The sequence below is a fragment of the Cupressus sempervirens genome, chromosome 10 (assembly GCF_028749045.1).
Source record: "Cupressus sempervirens isolate cs-2001-9-10 chromosome 10, ASM2874904v1, whole genome shotgun sequence".
Taxonomy (NCBI): Eukaryota; Viridiplantae; Streptophyta; class Pinopsida; order Cupressales; family Cupressaceae; genus Cupressus; species Cupressus sempervirens.
In genome coordinates, this window is record NC_143127.1 from 964968716 (window position 1) to 964990972 (window position 22257).

The 22257-nt window shown below is 37.5% G+C and overlaps 1 protein-coding gene across 1 annotated transcript in view; it reads right to left on the bottom strand.

Moving 5' to 3' along the window:
- Positions 1-4305: 4305 nt before the first annotated feature.
- LOC149537177 (uncharacterized) overlaps positions 4306-22257 on the bottom strand; it is a 241446-nt gene continuing 223494 nt past the window's right edge. Inside the window, exons 13-14 of the mRNA XM_089807323.1 lie at positions 5158-5224; positions 4306-4785 (exon numbers count right to left, since the gene is read on the bottom strand). Coding sequence (XP_089663449.1) covers positions 4694-4785; positions 5158-5224 — 159 coding nt within the window. The 3' untranslated portion in view covers positions 4306-4693. The remainder of the gene's footprint in view (positions 4786-5157; positions 5225-22257) is intronic.

The window sequence follows — 22257 nt, forward strand, 5'->3', positions numbered from 1 at the left end:
CTCAATCAACCTTCACTTATATTGAAATGCAGTTTAATAGTAATTCTCTTGAGTGAATAATTCTTTAGGCATATAAGAGGCTACCACTTTTTACTAATATTCATTTCTTATGAGTCAACATCAAAGACAAAGGCCCATGTCCCATTTTAGAATTGACAATCTCATAATGTCCACCACTATGATGCAATCTTCTAAGCATAGCCACAAACAAAATGTCTCTTTTAGATGAGGATGGTGCATTGCAATTTATTAGCATTCGTACAATGTTGTCATTATTATAGCAAAAGGATACTGAAGCCTATAAAAAAAAAGATCACACACATAGTATACGCAACTCTAATGACAACAATATTGGTGAAGGTAACCATAGTCAATAGATCTTAAAGCCAAGAAGCACTGGACATTACATCTTGTGAAGTTTGGATCACCTTTGCTACCATCGTATGACTTAGATGCAAAACATTCTCAAATGAATTTTCCTTTAAATTCTTGGAAAGTAGTCTTCCCACTACCTCTATAACTTCCACTAAATGATATGTTATGATTATTTATTTTGAAATTTCATGTTAAAGGAGTATGTGTTTGGATATCATTCCCTTGTCTCTCATGTTAATGTGTTACTTTTTTCCTTGTTTATTCGGTCTCTTTTACCTATTAAATCATACGTTTGTAATACTTATTTCAATGTGCGAAGGGGCTATGGATGACTAGGTCGGGTCTTGTCTATGTTGGCTGCCACTGAAACACACAAAAGGGTGCTCAATAGAAAGATAGCCACGTTTCCACTATGTTCTTTGTTCTAGGTGTTGAAAAGCCTTTGTATTTGGTGGATCTTTGTCTACTCCACTCGGTGCCAAGGTTTGAGGAAAAATCACATAGGTCTTAGTGAAAGGTTCCATTGCAATTGTGCTACTAAAAATTGTTGGAATTCTCGGTAATGCTATCTAAATCTCATGCCCTCATATATATAATTTTATCACTATCCTTCTCACTCGAACCAAAGCGCAACAATAGTTTGAAATTTCTCTTGCTTTGTTTCTCCCAATGTTTTGCAACACTAAGCGTCTTTGAAGTAATATTATAATTCCTATTAGCAACGATAATAACGTAACAACATAGCCTGCTGAAGTAGCAACTACCTCAATACTAGTTGCATAATGATCTTGAGAGATTTGGAAGCTACGACGGTTGGGTATACATCTCTCACAGAAGTCCCCAATTTCCAACACGCCTTCATCTGACTCACATAGTGAAACTCAACCGCATTCTCCCAACTCTTTCCTCTTATATCCACACGCATGATGAAAAAATTGTTGTCTTCGTACTCCACACTGAAATCACAGGCTAATGGAGATCAAAAAAGATACAATGTAAGTTACGTAATACCATGTTAAATATGTAGAGCGAATATCTTCTTTTTAATCGTTTTATGTCTGATTTCCTCGTCAAATCGAATTCAGTATGATTTATCCATGCAGGTAAAAGAGCACGCTGACACATTTCTTTAATCCTAACATTCATCTTGATAGAATTATATTGTTGCACGCTTGCTAATATTTATTATATCTATTTCAAAATGTATAAATTTCACCTTTGAAGAAAACATATGCTTCTTCGTCGAACATGGTCTGCGACAATGTTTTCTATGTTTGTTGGCGGCTTTGTATTCCAATTCCAATTATTCCCAGTAAAAGACCGACTGCTCTCATACCACATTAGAGTTGATCATATTTAGATTTACAAAAATTTTAATTTTAATTTTTGTTTCATACATGCATAATGTAATGTTTTCCACTTCGTTAGTATGATATATTTATGTTGTAACAAGCAATAACCCTTTACTGATTTCTATATGTTTCAAGTTACTCTTCCAGTTAATATGTATATGATATGAAGAGGGATGTCTCATGTAGAGACGTGTTCTTGTTAATATATTAACTTATATTAGTTATGGCTTTAACATATTACAAATATATTTTCTCAATGTATATATATGTATGTATGTATAATATAATTTATATATATAACACACATACACACATTATATATAGATATAGATATACATCTACTTAATAACTTATTATCAATAGTAACAATGCTCCATGATAATAATAGTGAAGGATATATATCAAATGTTTAAGGCTGATAGGTCATTCAAACATTTGATTTCATCAAATGGAATCATCCGATCAAAGCTACAATCATTAACATCCTTGTTTTGGCAATCAAGTGAAGAGTCTTATCTTGATCAAATGAGAACATACATAGTACTCTTATCTACATTATATTGTACCATGCACATACTAGTTTAGCGTACCCACTCATGGTTTTTTGTATTAGATATGTTGCATTCTTCATGAAGCGCAAACTTTTAAGGCAAAAAAGCCTAAATGTTGTATAGTAAGAGGGTTTGTATTGGAATGTTGTGATGTCCCCTTTCCTTAGGACAAGTTTATCTATAGCAAATATTAGCAACATAGTCTATTAAAAATTCAGCTCTAATGATTAATAACTAGGATTGTCACTATTTCTACATATCCTTAAGCAATCCTTCAATCAGACTTCCTAACCCTCTAGGAGGATCCTTTGTGTCCTAAGGAACAGTCCTCGATTATTTAGCCTTCTTCCTTGAAACTACCTTTCAAGTCAAGCTTCATAATCTTTTGTGAAGACTCTAGGTGCTCCATAGGACGACCCTCAATTAGTTAGCCATCTTCTTGAAGAGATTATCATTAAGGTCTACTAGATTTGTCTATCAAACTCACTACAATTTGCATATCAAAATCAATCATTATTCCTCGTAATTCTTGATCTTAATAATCCAATCTAAATATATTTATTTATGTGATCTAATTTCTTCTGCAATATAACAATTACCAATTATTAGAATTCCTAACTATGATCCTAAGAGTCCTTCCATTTAAATTATATATAATACTATTACTATATACTAGATATATCACTATTAAAAACTAACTAAATACACCAATATTTGTATTTAAATATTCCCAAGTCTAATTGAATATACCTAACAGAGCCCTTACCCCTAACTAAACTATAATATACATACTTGCCTATTTATGAGCAACGTGGACTCCTGTCTTGCTAAGTAGTGGGCTCTACGAGCTCATTGCCCTTATGGTCGTTGACTACTATGAACTTTCTTTCCTCCTTTCTCGTGCTTGAGTTGTCCACCCAACCTGAGGGGTGATCGTGTCTGACGTGCCACTTCAAGAGTTATCTCCATTATGCTACGAAAATCTGCTCATTATAGCTGGATGACGTGGATTTTTTCTTTTGTAATTGTTGATCCCCTTTTGTGTGGAAAGTAATGCCTCTGTTTTATCCTCGAATTATGTGAAGTCCCCCTGACGTGTATGGTCCACATACTTTTATATGGTCATGTGACTTGGGACGCGACCCTAATAAAGGGAACCCGGATTTTAGTACCCGACAACTTAATTATTTTAATTCTTATTAAGATGATAGTACGTGTAGTTTATATGTTTGATATTTTATTATTATTATTATTATTATACTATTTATTTAGATCATTAGTATTTCATTATTTACCATGGTGATTGTTTATCATAGACAATAATATTATATAACTTCCTATAATACAGATTATCAATAATAACAATTATATCCTATCACTTGCTTTAATAAATCATTTCACACACACACACAATATTTTATCAATTTGGATTCATGACACATGGCCCAGTAAAAGTTGCATTTAACATTAAAATAAAAGTGAATGTGAAAGTATAATAACAAAAATGGCATGCCTGCCCTAGTAGCTCAATGGGATCAATTTTGAAATGTTACTATGATGCGTTCAGCTTATATAGAATAAAAAATGACAGGAATCTCCACAGCAGTTGGCACAAGCATTATTTCAATTGACATATAAGGGAAAATTGCACATTCAAAGACAATCTTAAGACATGAGTTGGATACTTTTAGATGTAGAAAAGCTTTATAAGGTTTTTCAATTAGACAATATGACCACTGACAAACCTTGAATTATTTTCAAAAAGGTGGTTTCCAATCTTTGTTATTTGTTTTCTTTTATCATTATGTTTACCATATTTAAAGATGGGGTTTGAATGTTTCTTTTATAAATTTAAAAAATGGGCCAACTTTAAACTTCATTAATCCTCATAATGAGATTTCTTTGCAGATTATGTTGATGAAAACATCCATGTAGCATCTCTAGGGATTTTACAAGATATTTCTTGGCAGAACATCCCAATTCCACTTACATTTCTACAAGGAAAGAGGCAATTTCTTAGCTTCAGATCAATGCAAAGAATATAGGATGGGGTTATTATCATTATCATATTTATACTTCATGTTCTCACCATTCTCCTAAAAGTTTGAATAGTTTAATTATTGCTTCGATACTGTTGAAGATGCAATCCACAGCTAATGTAAAGATAAAAAAAAATCCCACCTCTCTCATTCAACGTGGCCAAGAAAATTGCTTCTTGACTGAATAAAATCCCAGAGAACAATCACCAGGTACAAGACACTGGCATTTCTGAGTCTCAATGGTAACATTATTCTGAACCATTTTGTATCATTGAATGTGAAAATTGGAAACAAAGGAATGTTTATAAATGTACATCTTTGACAAAGGATGTACAATACATCCAAAGAGTTACAAAAATTGAAGCAATGATGTTTTTCAGCCAAACTTACCAATTTCAACCTTCTTCCTGATTGCACGTTGGCCATGGTAGACAAATGAATCTATAATACCGGAAACAGTAAATATCCCTGGACAGAAGCACAGCCAAGAAGAGCCAAAAGTGTGGATAAGAATAGAAGAATATCTATGTTTCATAATGAGACACACACACACACACACACTAGATCATTGAACAAAGATACAGGTTACAAACGGATCAAGTAAAACAGAGACCCCTATATTAAACCTAGCATAAAATATGGATTAATCAAGCCTGGCTATAGACTACACCCTCACCCCCTTGCCTAAGACCATGGGAAAGCTTTTCAAATAATAATTACAACCAATTAAATAATAGCACATCCATAAATAAACCAAATAACAAGCCTCATTGGCCTGCTTTTCAGATCATAATTAAAATCCAAGGAAATTCGCATGTTTAATATGAAGAAATAGATTACCTCCAATTATTGCACAGATGTTTGTTAGAAAATGGAAGAATGATGCTCTTTCCTCTCTGAACGTTACCTGCAACATCCATTGCCATTCAAAACCATCTCAAATGGTGTATCATAAATTATAATACATATGCATCACAACCTGATACATAATAAAAAAGTAAATGCAAAGTACACTGGTGTTACACTAGTAACAGTTCTTGGCATCAATGTTGACAGAAACAAAGATTACACTATCCAACTCAAGAGTTAACAACACCCAGAGACAAAAATCACTAGGATTCATTGTTGTCGAGGGGCAGTCACTTGACAAAGCTAAGGCACTACACAACCCCATGACACTTTATAACATAATGCAAGTATAAAAAAGACACAATAGATGCGCAAGTTCTCCCTAATGAACACAAGTCAAATACGCACATTACATGAGTATGCTTACAAAAAGAAGTGCTTATATAGAGTTCTTACAATTTCTTCTTATAGTGTTCAAGTTAGAGCGAATAAGGTACTTTATCTAACTAATTCATCTAATTATCCACTTAAGTCCATTTCAAATATTATTACTTAAGTTTACTTGGAGCCCATATGATACCACTTTTTTTCTCATATGATAAAGAATCAGGCACTTGTCACAATCTTCTGATACATAGCCATTTCATGTCTCATATCATAAGTGATGTAGGAGCATCTAGTGGTGTAAGGGCAATCCTGTATCACCCAAAAATATGCTTAGTGTTAGTTTCTAATTAATGTGTTTCTATTTAGTTTCTATTTTATGATGCCCATTTGGGCCAAATAGAGATTCCAACTCTTATAGCTCCACTAGTGGTTTTTCGGGTTAGTGTCTCTTAGCACCTCAAGATGTGCTAGTGTAGAAAATAGGTTATCTTGTAATTGAGCTATAATTAGGATGAGTTAGAAGGTGTAAGTTGGAGGGATGAATGTAATTGTAATTTAAAACATTCCAAAAAAAGAATCAGGTCAAAAGGCTTTACGGTTTGAAAGTTATTGCAGTTTTAAGTTGCTTGGAGATCCCTAAGAATGCTTCAATGTCAGATTTGAGGCACTAAACGGCCTCGTATGGGCCCAAAAAATGGGGGAGGAGCCTTGAGCTATAGAGCGCTTTGAGAGCTTTCCAAAAATGTGAACAGTTCATCTATCAATCTTGGATCACAAGTTATGCCTCCCAAAAGTTGGACTACCATTTCTAGATTCTTCTAATTTTACAACTTCTGATGTGTCTTCTGAAACCTTCTGCTTTGGTAGTGGATATCAAATGGCATATTCTATAATGTATTCCTAACCCTAAACCTAATTCAGGTTACTTAAGGCCATACCTTGCATTGTAAAGACATTTTTTATGGAGTTTGGAAGGTACGGTGAGACGGGTTTTTCTCCAGAATCTGATAACATTGTAAGCCCATAGGGCACGTAGGCAATTGAAAGTTAGTGATACCATGATTGCCACAACTTTAAAGCACTTTTTTGTTGCTCGACAGATGTTGGCTATCTACCGTTGGAGGACTCCTATGATGGATGAGCACCACGATGGTGGTCTTTCCCTTGAGGACTTTCACGCTTTCCAAGAAGATGTCAAGATTATGAGACATAATTATTTATAGTTGTTAGTAGATCGAGATTTTTTGCTCAAGAGAGACTATATATGTCATGATGCCTTGAAAGGAAAGGAGGTTGACAAGCTCATCCATGCACTTGAGGTGATTGTGGACTCTTTGTAGTGCACCGGTTGGCCCTCTAGGAGTCACAGTCACATTTGGATGAGGTTACGTAAAGTTGAGTAGAGTACAATCTTCACCAACTACAGTTACAATTTAATTGTCATCAGTGGCAGTTGGTGATGATTTGATATCCACGAGCTATGGTTGTGAGAAGGTCGAGGATGTGACCACACATATCTTAGTTACAGCTGCAAATGATATAGTTGGGATGAGTCAATCTACAGAGAGCAGCAAGAATTCACATGTTGGATTGTGTTCTCCTATGGTTACATCCACTGTAGATGTTTGTGATGAGCTACATGACAAGGTAACATTCAAAGTTATGATAGTAAACGTTTGATCAAGGTGGGAGTTTTTTATCATGATTGCATAGGGAGGAGCATTAATCACAACTTCTTAGATCCACATATAGAGGATTTGATGATGCATCAATGTAGATTGGTTTCGAGCATGTACATCCTTTGGGGAGCGATTATTTTCCATCTGTAGTAGATGGGACTAGTGGTTGCAAGTTGCATAACTTGTAGAGTGAGCACATCCTGATGGAATATTGTCATTGATGTCAATTATGGACAAACCAAGTTTTACACCATCAATGTCAAAGGTCTGGATACAAGGTAGATAAAAAGAATATGAGTCAAGAAAAGCTTGGAACGTGGAAATGACTTAATAACATTGAGAAGTTGAGAATATAAGATGAGATACATATCGGGAGGTGCCTGCTTGATAAGCAACCAGAAAAGCCATCAAATGTTGTGAATGTTTCATTTGAAAATTGTTGTCGGTAAAATGTATAATGTAGCTGACGGGTAGAGTAGTACCAGAACGGGCGCGTGACGCTTGAGTCACCACTTCGGAAAGGTATATGTACACGTCCGAGATGGACTTTGGAATCATCATTGTAAATCATAGATCATTGTAGTCATTGTAATCGGATTGTAATTCTGCAAGTGCATACATGAATAAAGTACCTGTTCTGAATTGAATCGTGTTATACTTGTGTTGAACTTCTTACCCTATGCGGTAAACATTTGGCGCCGTTACCAGACGAACTTGGAACGAAGGAATGATATGAAGATTGATGCCGAATTTGCCAAACAAAGATCGAAATAAGGTGAAAGATAAGAATGAACTAAGTACAGCAAAAGAAATTTTTATTTTAACACAGCAAGCAGAACACAGACAGAGACTTCAGTAGATTGCCAAAGGGCACCGAAGGGGTGAAGAGGCACAGACGGAGGGAGTGCACTCACCTAGTAAGCTGAGAAGTGCCGAAGAATTGCTGGAAGAAACTCGACAACGCTTGAATTTGGTGGAGGAAACAAGGGAAGAATTCCTTAACCTGTATACGCCGAGGGGAGAGTGTCCGAACGGAAGGGAAGCAACTTGCACGGCTTGGAGTGCTGAGGGAGCACGAGCATGGAGGGATCTCTTCGTTCCTGATACACTGGACGAACGGATACAGGCGGAGAATAGAACGTCACTTGAAGACTTTTCACTAGACAATGTAGTTGTTGGAAACAAGACTGTTGTCCAGAACAACGCGAAAGTCCAGAACAACGCGGGAACACAGAACAACGCGAGAGCTCAAAACAGCGCAGGAGCTCAGAACAACGCAGGTACACGAGTACCTCAGAATTCAAGGCAAGTAATGATGGCTGGCCCTAAAGAAAAGTTACCCAAGTTTCACGGTGATGGTTCAACAGACCCTATCAGACATTGTAAAACGTGTGAAACCATATGGACGGCAAATGGTGTGACGGATGAGGATGATTGCGTAAGACAATTTCCAGCGACCCTATGGGGTGTGGCGATAGACTGGTTTTCTGACACTAGTCCTCAGAAACTTAATACATGGGAGAATGTTAAAAAATAATTTATCGCAGAACTCAGATTACTCCGAGATGATAATGAAATAGTGGCAGAAATCTACAGCACCAAACAAGAAAAGAATGAGACAGTCCGAAGCTATGCCAGGCGACTGAAGGAATTGATCGGAAAGATGGAGAGTCAACCAGTGGATAGGTTGAAAAAACGGTGGTTCGTGGAGGGGCTATGGCCGGCTCTTAAAAAGCAAATGAAGATTGTACCACCATCATCGTACACTGATGCATACACTCGTGCCATGGATTTAGAAAGCGAACAGAAGACGAGTAAGAAGAAGAAACATAAGTCGTCTAATTCAAATGATTCATCCTCGGAGAGTAGTAGTAGTGATGAGGAATCAAACAAGAAGGTGAAAGTGCTACAAAAAGACATGCTTCGGATGATGAAAGAATTCAAAAATTTGAAAAAGAATCCAGATACAGTAAAAGGAGAATTGTGGTGTACAGATTGCAAGGAGGACGGCCATATGAAGGGTTCATGCCCGAAGAAGCAGTTTTGTGATATCTACCAGGTGGCGGGGCATTCCCTGAAAGAGTGCCCATTTAACTTGAAAACAAAAGGACACCATCAGGTGTTACTAATGCAGGAAGTCTCGAACAATAGCAACAATGCGAGCAATTATGCAACTTCAAGTGGATATCGAAATAATAATAGACGCGGAATGGGTGGAAACAATAACAATAACAATGGAGGCCGGAGTAGAATACAATATGATGCGAGTGGACGACCGATGATACAATGCTGAGCATGTAATCTTTGGGGTCATTTCGCGAGGGACTGTACTACGAAGGAGGCACCGCCACTACTGTGCAGATAGTGTGGTCCAGGGGATCATGAAGATTCAAAGTGTCCAAAGCAAAGCGTAAATTTATTAAGTATTGAAACAAGTAATGAGAACGTGTTGACGATTACGCGGGAATAGGAGAGGAAGGCAAAATATCCGAATGCGGAAGAAGAGAAGGAGAGGTTACAAAAAGCCCGAACAGAGATAGAGAAGCAAATGAGAGCGAAGAAGTCACAAGTAAAAGACATTGCGAAAACTTCGAAAAGAAACTTGGCGAAACAAGACATGGTGAAACAGATAATGCAAATGGAAGTACCAATTAAATTAAATGATCTTCTCACCATGCCACAGTTACGTACGGCTATTATAAATATGACACCGTCCCCAAGAGTAACGGAGGAAGCAAAGGATAGTACGGAAACAACCACAGCAGCAGCAACAGAGCCGATGTTACTAGCACTTACGATAGGCAGACATCCAGCAGTGGTGGAGATGGGCATTCTGGGTACGGTGCTAACAGATACAATAGTAGACGGAGGATCGGGAGTGAATGTGATGCCGAAAGATATCTGGAGAAAACTTGGACAACCAACACTATGGCCACCCACCTTTCAGTTACTTACAGCAAATCAACATGGGATAAAACCCTTGGGCACTCTAATGGCGCAGCTGGTAACAATTGGGACACAACCATTTTTACTGGATTTTGTAGTTATTCCATTAAAGAGAAGAGGGTATGACGCCATCTTAGGATGGGGGTGGTTGGTGCAGGCTAAGGTAAAGCATGATTGGAAAAGGAACACCCTGTCAATGGAGAAGGGAGGTAGGAGATTTATAATCGATTTGCATACACAGATGGTAGGAGAAGAAGCCGTGTCATCGGACTCAGAAGGCGGTGGCAAGAGTGATGACAAAGGGAAAAAGAGGATGGAACCAGATGATGAAGGGGTGCTGAGAATAGGAGGGTCAACTGATGACGACCTAGATTCAGTAAACGGATTGCTACATTGGCAAATGGAAGATTATGAGGTCTTTTCGAGCTGCAATATTTTGAGTGTCAAGGAAGGAAAAGAAGGCCATAAGTTTCCGAAGGAGTACAGTGAACTGAAGGAAGGAGAAGCACAGGTGGATGAAACACCAGCCCATACGTTTAGTAAAGATAAACCGATGAAGTATGAAGAGCTGACGGTGAAAACAATGAACTTGGGTGATGAGGAAAATCCAAAGAACATTCTTGTAGGAGATGATTGGAACCCATTATTGAAGGCAGCGGCTTGGACGTATAAAGAATTAAAAGGAGTACCACCAGAGCTATGTGTCCACTGGATACCATTAATTGAAGGTGCAGTATCCGTACAGAAGCGGCCGTACCGAAGGAATAAGAACTATGCAGCATGGGCCGTGGAAGTTGCACAAAATAGGTGGAAGGTATGGCGTCAGAAGCGTTTAAAATTAAACAGATTTCAACCTAGTCAGTTAGTACTAAAGTATAATGGGCAAAATGAAATAAGGCCTGGAAAATTTAAAGTTAAATGGGTTGGACCATACAAGATACGGGAAGTTGGGTATAACAGAGCAATTAAATTATGGACATTGGATGGAAAAGAGATTCTAGATGCCATAAATGGATCAAAGTTGAAAATATATAAGGAACGGAAGGATCCTCCGTGTGCAAATAATTGAATGAAGAAAAGATGTTTGTAAATAATGTAAATAATGTACATATGTATAATATTAAAGTCGAATATAGTTAAAATATCAAGTGATAAACTGTAAAAGTAGGAAGTGATAAAATGAAACATGAAGCATAAAATGTATTGGAATTTTTGGGGGGAACAAAAGCCGGTAGTACGACTGTAGAAGACTATAAGAAAGACCGTACGGCTAATTGCTAGAAGCCAAGACTCCGTATGGACTTGGAAAATATTGAAGGTGCAACCGTATGGCCAAGACTAGAGCATAGGAGATATAAATTGAAGTCCGTACAGCCAGACTAAGACAAAGAAGAGTACACTGAAGTCCGTACGGCCCGAGAAGCTTGTACAGGATACTCGAGGAGTCCATATAGTGATACCCTACAACTGGGAGCAGGCAGAAGCAACGAAGTATGGACTAAGGTCCGTACAAGATACTGTACAGTAACAAGGAACACAGCAAAACCTCCGTACAGTGACACCGTACAACCGTACGGCTGACAGCAACAAGATCAAGAGACCGTACGGCTGAGAGATAAGTTCTCTAGAAAGATAAAGCGTACGACCAGCTAGGAATAACAGATAAATATTGCATAATCCGTACGGTACTAGGCAGAGGTAAATGGAATAAAGGGAAGTTCGTACAAAGGAGGAACAGAGTCCGTATGGTAGAATCAAAAAGGAATTCAACTAAGCCATGAGTTGGAGCCATACGGATCAGGAAACAAGAAATTTAGAGCAGTACAGAAGGGGAATTGAAGAGATCAAAAAGTCAAACTGAGGCAGAACGAATATCATACTAGGGAAGCCGTACCATCACCTGGAGTTGGAAACAGAGAAAGCAGCACAAGTGGCTATCAAGGTCAGCTAAGGAGATAGTATTGTGTTAACAGAGGCTACAGATACAACGTGGGTTGGAGACCAGTTTGGTGCAGGCATAGGATGAATGTGAAAGTGATGCGACAAAAACAGATCTATCTTGTTGTAGTTAGTCAATTAATGTATTTTGTTGTTAATTTGTCTCAGATATTTTGTAATTGTCGTCCGGAGACGACCTTTCTTTTTGGGGGGGATGATGTTGTCCGTAAAATGTATAATGTAGCCGACGGGTAGAGTAGTATCCGAACGAGCGCGTGATGCCTGAGTCACCCCTTCGGAAAGGTATATGTACACGTCCGAGATGGACTTTGGAATCATCATTGTAAATCATAGATCATTGTAGTCATTGTAATCGGATTGTAATCTGCAAGTGCATACTTGAATAAAGTACCTATTCTGAATTGAATCGTGTTATACTTGTGTTGAACTTCTTACTCTATGCGGTAAACAAAAATATAGCTATCTGCAGGGTACATACTACAGAAATTAGAAAGAAACGATAAATAAAGAAATAGCATATCAGTATATGGGAATGAACCTACAGTTCATAAACCTACGGATTATAATACTTGGTCATAGACATATCAGCAAGAGCATTGGAAGAACATCACTATGAGATGCAAGACAATGACAACACAATAGAAAGAATCTCAGTGCGATATGGTGAACGTGAAGGAATATATTTTGTATGTTCAACAGCAACAATAATATATATGAAGACTTAATAAATGAACAAAAGTGCCATAAACAAAGAAAGACATGAATCGAATACCTTACCAAGATCATACATAGCAATAGAGCAACATTCAGAAACATATGTGTCTATCACAGGTGTTATAAGACAGTCAGCATATGGAAGCAATTTATGGAAGACACAAAAATTTTGCTAATGAATGAAGGTAGCAATGCCGAATAGAATGGAGGAAATATGATGATAAGACATTGGAAATAACATAGCTTATAAGACATCAAATGTTTGGCGGCAATTTACAAACATAATCAAACTCAGATTTCAAAGCCAGAGGGAGAAATGAAACCAAAAGAAAAATATAAGAAGAGAATTATAAGTCAGATTACGGCAGCCAAGATGTTGTTGAGAGTCAGTCGGTGTTTCTCACATCGCAAATTGCTAAGTATGCAGATAGAATATAAGGAAGAAATATGTCATTAACTCCAGTGCCGTCAGAAGATAATAAAATAATGATGTATGAAGTCTGTTAACAGAGGCAGCGTAGAAAAAGAAGAAAAGCACAAACAAGTTGGATCTGCTGGGAGTATTGATACCATGAGCAGATGTGCAATTGAACACAAGAATATATCTTACCTTGAACATGTCGAACAAATCACAAACGTAACGACAACCATATGGAATAGAAGTTAGTATATATGTATACAAAAATTGGAAAGAAGTTTTTATATGCAGACTTGAAGTAGAAGGAAGAAGTGTGTGTATTTATAAGTATCAAATTGAAGAAGAGAAGTTGTGCAATAGAAGCGCACATCATCAGTTGAAGAAACATCATCAAGGTGGAGAAGAAGTTTGTACGTAATGGGTTGGTGCTCACGAAGACAAGCAGAGGGAGTTGGAGCTTCCAGTGAGTCGGTGCTCATAAACGTAGAGGTTGGAGTCTCTAGTAGGTCGTAGCCTACAAAACATTGTTAGAGAACAGTTCATAAAAGAAAGCATTTATTTGTTGTGGCTTTCTCCCGCATTGGGTTTCCACATAAATCTTGTGTTATTGTGTTCATGTGCATAATTGTTGATTTCAGCATCAAAAGTTATTACAGCAATTGTTTAGATAAAAAGTTATAAATTAGCAAAATTGTTATTATACTAATTCAACACCCCCCCCAGTATAATCGTGTGCTCTTCACATCCATGGGAGCCTTGCAGAGGATTGAGATGATGCTAGTGACACAACTACTATCAGAGGTCCTGATCTCCATAGTACGAATGGATGTGCATTCAATGTGCTTTGAGTCTCTAGTGCTGACATGGTTAGCACTGAAGTTTGGTCAGGTCTCATTGATTGACTTCACCACTTCAAGCTTGGTGAAGTTGAGTTCAGAGTGAAGCAAGCTGTTGTTAGAGGATGTTGTTCTTGGTAGGCTTTTGTTATGTGTTTGAAATCCTTCTAGTGCATCAAGATTTCAAATAGGGCTCGCAAAGGAATTTGGGATGTGTACATGGTGTCAAGTATATATGGTTTTACTTTTAACTCTCATATGCATGATCTCTTTCAGGTGCACAGTTCAATAGTGCATGTGTCAGATAGTGTATAGAAGCTCACTTTGTCCAGTTCGGGGAAGCAAGCTTTGTCATCTTTTAGAGTTGTCCCTATGAGATATTCACTCCTACGACATCTACAATCAGATCCATTTTAGTTAGGCAGAATCTGTCAATTAGATTGGCAATGATGCTAAAGGAGCTAGTTGTTAATCACAAGGACATTACACGATTCTACCCTTGAGATCCAAGTGGACTAATGTGTTATTTGTTTTTGAGATTGCTTGGGGACAAGCAATCTTAAGGAGGGTGGACTATAATGTCCCCATTTTCGCTAGAAATAATTTGAGGGATTAGCCTATTATTGTGATCCTTGTAGGCTAATTATTGTGGATAGAGTCTTGTAAGGCAAAGGCTCAGTTATAAGAGGATCTTGTCTTCTTCACAATTCAGCATGTTCCAATTTGGCATTCGTTTCACTCAAATTGGACTTCGTTTGGGCTTGGTTTCATGAACCTACTATTTATGGCAAGTCTAGTAATGATTGAGAGGGACCCTTTCTCTTTTAGGAAAGTGTATTTGTTCACATGGGGAAACAATAGATGTGACTCCTATTTTAGACAACATATTTAAAGGATAAGTATTTTGCGAGTTATTATTATTTTAGTGGCTAAATTATTATTAAATCATTAAAATAGTTTATTATAAAGTTATAATTTAACTTTATAATTTCGCCTATGCCAAGAAATTAATTAAAAATTTGGAGTAAGTGATTATCATTTAATATTATTACAAATTCAAATATGCAACCCAAAGCAAAGTTTGCATTTAAGTGAAAAGTGTATGGAAGAAACTTTTGGTCGTTGGTGTGTTGAAAAAGATTTTGGCTTTAATTGTTATTAAAGCAAGCCACTATTTATCGCACAGGGTAAACGGATACTTATTGCATTAAGGTATTAGAATGTAACACAGAACAAGATACTTTATTCATATAATATGCAAACAACTATTACAATGATAATGATTCCCAATAGTTCATTCGAACGATGCACATATACTTTCCCCGAGGGGTGACTCAATTGTCACGCACCCTTTCGGATACAACTTTACCCGTCGGCTATAATATTTTTTACCAACATCATACCCCCAAAAAAGTAAAGTCATCTCTGGACGACAAAATAGAGACAACTTTTACATCAAAACTCAGAAAAACGACTCATCAACTTAATCCCTTAATTACATCAAAGTTCACAACTAGGGAGAAGGACACGTCCCTGGTGTAGTAGACGTTCGTGCTCTAAGGTTGTCCAACTTTGCTCGTAGCTCACACACTTTCCCTGTCTGTACCTTCAAATCTACTTCAGCCTCCATCTGGATCTCCAAGCCTATTTGCATCATTTTAGCAATCTCTCCAAGCTCCCTCTCCTTCTTCGCTACCACTTGTTGTAGCTGACTCTACTAGGCCAAAAATGTTGTCCTCTCAGATTCCAAGGCTGCCCTCTTTGACTACCAAACTGCCTTCTTTGTAGCCAGTTCCGCTTTGATCACTGCTACCCTAGCAACTAACTCCTCCTGAGCCCTCTTTGTCGTTTCCTGGTCTACCTGGCTGCTCTGAAGGGCATAATAAGCATCCCTATGTATCTAGACTATTTCTTGCATCAAAGTCCCTATGTGGCTCTACCCAACCGGCTCTCTAGTAGTGGCCCAATCTTGGCACATCTCTGCAATTTCCACTCTTAGTCATTTCCGCTCCTCAAAGCAGACTGAAAAGACCGTTGGACACTCTATCCTCATGAAAGATATGATGTGCTCCAGCTCCTTTACCACTAAATCCAAGGCATGTGTCAGTGCAGAAGCCACTACTTAGCAAGCCCGAGTCGCCATATCAGCAATAAATGCCTCCACACCCTTTCCCATCGATGCATCTGGCCCAATTGTATGTTGTTGTTGGGCACCCATGGCTGTCTCCACTGCTTCCGCCATCTGCTTAACAATGCTATGTGGTATCCCATCGGTCTATCTCAGGTAACTCTCCTCCACCTGAGTCTACGTGCCTACAGGGTCTCCTTCTGGGGTTACTACTCGCGCATGTGTGAGAATGTCGCTCGTGGTGCTGGCGTGCAGTTAAACCTCATACTCAAGTACGTGCTCAACCTCTAAGCTCTACTCTCTCTGTCTGGCTCCTCAGGAATTGCTAGCAATGCTACATCTACTGAAGCACCACGTCCGAGCCCACTATATTCAAATGAACATCCGGCGTCCTCAAACCCTCGCCTGTCAATATCTCTATCACTTCCTCTTGAGTGTCCATCTCATCCAATATAAGTATCTCAGCCCCTACCTCTGGTACGACCGACAAAACCTCTCGAACAGGCTCCATCATTGCCTCCAGAATGACTGTCGCCATTGTTGACGGATGTGACTTATCCCCCCTATGGCTACAACCTCCAGAACGGGTAGCATTTCTATCGTTGGCTAAATCACAACGGTAGCTGGAGTCATCACCATTGGCTGTCTGAATTGACCAAACCCTGTAATGTCTCGTACCCACTGGAACCAAGTGTGTCGTCGCCGAGAGTGTAGGCCGAGGAAATTCTAATGGTGTCAATATAATCACTTTCACCTCCTCATCCTCTTCATCCTCCCCGTCGATCTCACTCTCGTCGCAAGAAGTCTCCTGGTGACCACTATCAGTATCTCCTCCATCCGGTCTCCGACCGTTGTCTTGTTGCCAAGTGTGTCAAGGTGCCTCCACTACATGATAGGGGGTTCTCCTAGGGCGAGTGGTCCAGGCTTGGCCTCTAGCCTGTCGTGGGGAATCATCTGCATCATTGCCTCCAAGAATAGCCCAATTTGCATAGTGTGGCATGTCAAACATCTTATGCTGCAGTGTCATAAATTCGTACATCCTTTCTGCCAACAATGCAACCTAATCGTACACTTCCATTTAGGATCTCGTTTATCATTGCCACCTACGGAAATGAAATGTCTGAAGCATGGCTGGAACCTGTGAGGTGACTTTTTACTAAGTCCATAAGACAACGACAATGCCCTTCCTGCACATTGGACTTCTTCAGTCCTCTACCCTTCGATGTGTCCATGAGGGCTTCTTTCTCTGTTTGTGTCAAATCCCTGCATACTAGTTGTACCAATTGTGCCTTCACCTCTCAACTCAACTTTTTTGGTTTGTTGTCAATTTTCCTTCCACCCTGTGCATATATCCGTGTGAAGTCTACTGGTCAAAATGATATTACAAGGTCATGTCCAAGATAGGCGAATGAACTAGTTTGAGAGAACCTATCGTACATCTCTATCATTGTGCACAGGAACCCTTTGTTGTCTCGAATGCAAAATACTGTCATCTATATTACCCATTCAACCTATGCCTTCCGAATGTTGGTTTTCACCAAATGGTTATCAAGTGTCTCCTACCACCATTTCCTACATTCTACTCCATACAAACCCTCAAACGAGACATTTTGTGTTGTGAGATTATCAGTTGTAGCCAACTATGTTGTTTGCTTGCCTTTCTACTTACTTGCTCCTGTGCTTGTGACTCTTGCAACACGCACTCCTGATGGCAAGGTTTTCGAGTTTCTACTCATGGTTGTGTAATCGTTGTTGTATCTTCCTCCAACTTCTTTTTCCAAGCCCTCTTTCCAGCTGCATAACTATCACTTCCCTTGCCTTTTTGTGTGCAGAAGACAAAAATTGTTAGGTCAATTGCTGGATCCTTGAAGGCACTGATGGTATGGTAGCTATTAACAAATTCACATTCACTTCTTTACTTGTTGTGGTTGTATGGATGCAATGCTTCTCTCCTCCCGAGACTGTACGGCTGCTATAGCTCTTGCTCCTTGGTATATTCTGCCTCTAATCAAGCCTTCACTAACTATATTGCAATCTGCTCTCTGTTGAATCCTAATATGTTGTTTCTAGTCATAAGGCACCACACGTTGCCTTTCTTAAATCGTACGGCAATCTCCTTGTGTTGTACCTCTATGCGGTATTGATTTTTTCGCCTTCCTTCTCCACTCTCATATGGTATCCTCTCATGTGTTGTTGGTCCTTCCTTCTGTCTGTACGGCCATATGGTTCTCTCTCTTTCCCAATGAAGACCGTATGTTATAACTTTTGCACACATATACCTTGCCTTAGCCGATCATATGGTAGTCTATTCTGTTGTGTTTCCTTCATTACCATATGGTCTTATTCTTATAGTTGTATAGTGTGCTAGACCTCTCAATTTGATGGATGTATGGTGCTCTTTGATCTCCTCATCACTATAATTTTGTCCTTGCTCTATTTATAATTCTCCCTTTTGACTTTATTTATTAAAATTATTTATTTTTTACATATCTTACATATATACATTACTAATTACTATTTTTATTCTCTTTGAGTTGTTCATCTGTGGTGGCACATTATTTCTTTCATGATAGACTTTCAGCTTCGACCCATTCACTGTATCGAACACTTCCTTCTCATTAAGCGTCGATAGTTTTATTGCCTCATTATCGCCAACTTCATGAATTTTATATGGTCTTACCCATTTCACCTTGAATTTGCTTGGTCTGATTTTGTTGCACCCATTATACTTCAAAACTAATTGCCCTAGTTGATATTTATTCAATTTTAAATGCTTGTCATGCCTACCCTTACACCTGTTCTATGTAACTTCCATGGCCCATTGTGCCTACTTTAAATTGTACAATCTTTCTCTCAGACTTCCCATATCTCCTAGTTTGTTTTCAATCACAATTCTTAAACTCGGTACCATGAATTCCGTCGATACCATGGCTTCCTATCCATACATCAACTGAAATGGAGTGTCCCGTGGTTACCTTGTATAAAGTACGGTGCACCCATAATGCTGATGGTACCTTTTCTTCCCAATCCTCTCCTTCGACTGCGTATGATTTATAAATCACTCCGACTAAGATCTAGCTTTTGCTTGTTTGTTGGCTCTCAGATAGTACGGGCTCGATAGGGAATGGTATATCTTGAACTCTATGGTTAGTAGGCAGATGACGTGATTGACGAAGTGTCCCCTACGACTGCTGGTCAACTATAGCAGGATTTCGTACCTTGTGATGATTTGCTCGCAAATAAATTTCATCATGCTTGCCGCAAAGTTGTCCGGCAGGGCCCGCGCCTCTATCCACTTGGTAAGGTACTCCGTCGCTACTATGATGTAGCTGCATATTTTGGTTTTACTTTAAGTCACAAGGTTCGAGTTCGAGTTCGAGTTCTAGTTCAACAACTATGAAGTTCGGATGAATTTCGGCAAGTCAAAATAATTGAAAAAAATTCGACATTGAATTCGCCTTATGTGATTTTCCAAAAAAAATAAAAAAGTATATGTTATTTATTATTATATGTTTATGAATTTCATGTGAAGAACTTTTCAATTCCTTAGTCACTTGCAAACAATCTCTAACACTAAATCATTTAATATTTATTTAAAAAACATTAAATCCAAATATAGGAATAGTTATTTTAAATTCTATAATGTAAATAAATAAATAATAAAATCCATTTTAATGAACTACAAACTAAATAAATTTATCAAATTTTTTAAAATATTATTTTTAACATCATATTAATTTAAAAAATAAAAATAAAGCTACTAAAGTATAATAGTTTAAATCATAAAAAATATAATAATAAACTCTATTATGAAAATTAAATAAATATTAAATTCTACTTCAATTAACTTCACAATAAATAATTTTATTAGACTTAAAAAGAAAGAAAGAAATATTTATTTTGAACACAAAATTATATATTAGAAACAATATAAAATTGATAAACTGTAATAATTTAAAATCATAAAATAAAAGTATAATAATCACTTAATTTGATTAAAAATAATAAAATAATTTTAATAAATAATTAAAAATTTAAGAAGCAACCATACCAAATAATAAATATTTAATCTTTATGTATTATTAAATAAATATGAACTAAATTTATAAAACTAAGTAACTTAATAACAATTAAAAAACAAAATATAAGATTGATATGTTTTAATATTTGATAAAAATTTTAATAAATAATTAAAAATTTAAGAAGCAACCATACCAAATAATAAATATTTAATCTTTATGTATTATTAAATAAATATGAACTAAATTTATAAAACTAAGTAACTTAATAACAATTAAAAAACAAAATATAAGATTGATATGTTTTAATATTTGATAAATAATATAAAATTAATAACACTAATAAATTAATAATAATAAAAATTCAAAACTATTATTAAACCTAAAATTAAATACTGTCAAACCTTAAAAGTATTACTAAATCTATAATTAAATAATCATGCCCAACCTGGTTGAAATGTCGAGGGATATGAAAATTCGCTCACAGGATTACCAGAGATTTTGTAAGTTATGCAGGAGATGCCAAAAGCAGAGGTTGTAGAAGAATTTAAAACCTACGACTCACAACAACTCACAGCAACCCACAACAATTTGCAGGCAATAGCCACTCAAGTAGAATGGCAGATAATTTCCGCCATAGTGTGCCCTAGTTCTGAAGTTAACAAAGGCATCTATATATTCAATTTTTTATTGAAAACCTTAGAAAAACGGTTGTTAAGTGCCTGCACGAATTTATGACGAATTTGCTCGAATTTTTTTTAAAAAATTTAAGTTCGGTGAATTTCAAACTTGGAGCCGAAAATTCGGCGAACCTTGTGACTTAGGTTTTACTTACCTTGAGGGTTCCGACAAAGTTGAACCCCCATCGTTCAAATAACTCCTATGCATGTTAAGGGTTGAGAGGCATGAAATCCCTCTTCAGTGGTTTCCCAGCTCTCTAACATGTATTGTACACAATGACCCACTCCCTAGCGTCATTGTGCATGGTTGGCCACCATTAACCTACTATAAGTATCTTCCATGTAGTTGTATCTAGCCCCATGTGTCCTCTTGATGGTCCTTCATGTGCTTTCCTCAACACCTTTGTTATTTCTTCTTCTAGAACACATCATCTTAAAATCTGATCGGGTCCCATCTTATACAGCAACCCCATGATCAACTGAAATGTTTGACTCCTCAACACCAGTTTCCTCGTCTCATTTGGCGGCATTTCCCTAGGAAAATGTGTCGTCGAAAGATATTCCCCAATACTTGCATACCAGGATGATAGTACAACAATCTGGAACAATTGTGCGTCAGGAAAATCGTCATTGACTCCTTCCGTTGGTTCTCTTGATTTGATCCTTGATAAATGGTCTACGCTCACATGACTTTTTCTAGGCCATGCCACAATTTTGAATGTGAATTCCTGTAACAGTAATAGGCACCTACTTATCCTTCCTTGGATGATCAGCTTGTTCACAAGATATAACAATGCTTGATGATCCACATTAAATACGAATGACGTTGCAAGTAGACAATGTCTAAATTTCTGTATGGCGTATACCATTCCAAGTGCCTCTCACTCTGTTCTACTGTAATTCTTCTCCATTTTAGATAATAGTCTACTCACAAAGTACACTGAATGATCCAATCCGTGATCACCTGTTTATGCAAATGTTGCTCCAATTGCATAGTTCGATGCATCGACATGACATGAAATTCCTTATCCCAATTCAGATAAGCTAGGATAGGCATTGTAGCTAGTTTGGTTTTCAGTCCTTCGAAGGCTTCATTCTTCTCTATATCCCACTTGTAGGGTTCTCCTTTGCAGGTTAGTTTGTCAAGCAGGTAGGATATTTTTGCAAAGCCTTTAATAAACCTTCAGTAATATCCAATATGTCCGAGGAACGATTTTACCTTTGTTACAACCGTCGACAGTGGCATTTCCAAGATTACCCAAACTTTGTCAGGGTCTATCTTTAATCTTGCTTTACATACTATGTGCCCTAATAGCTTCCCCTGC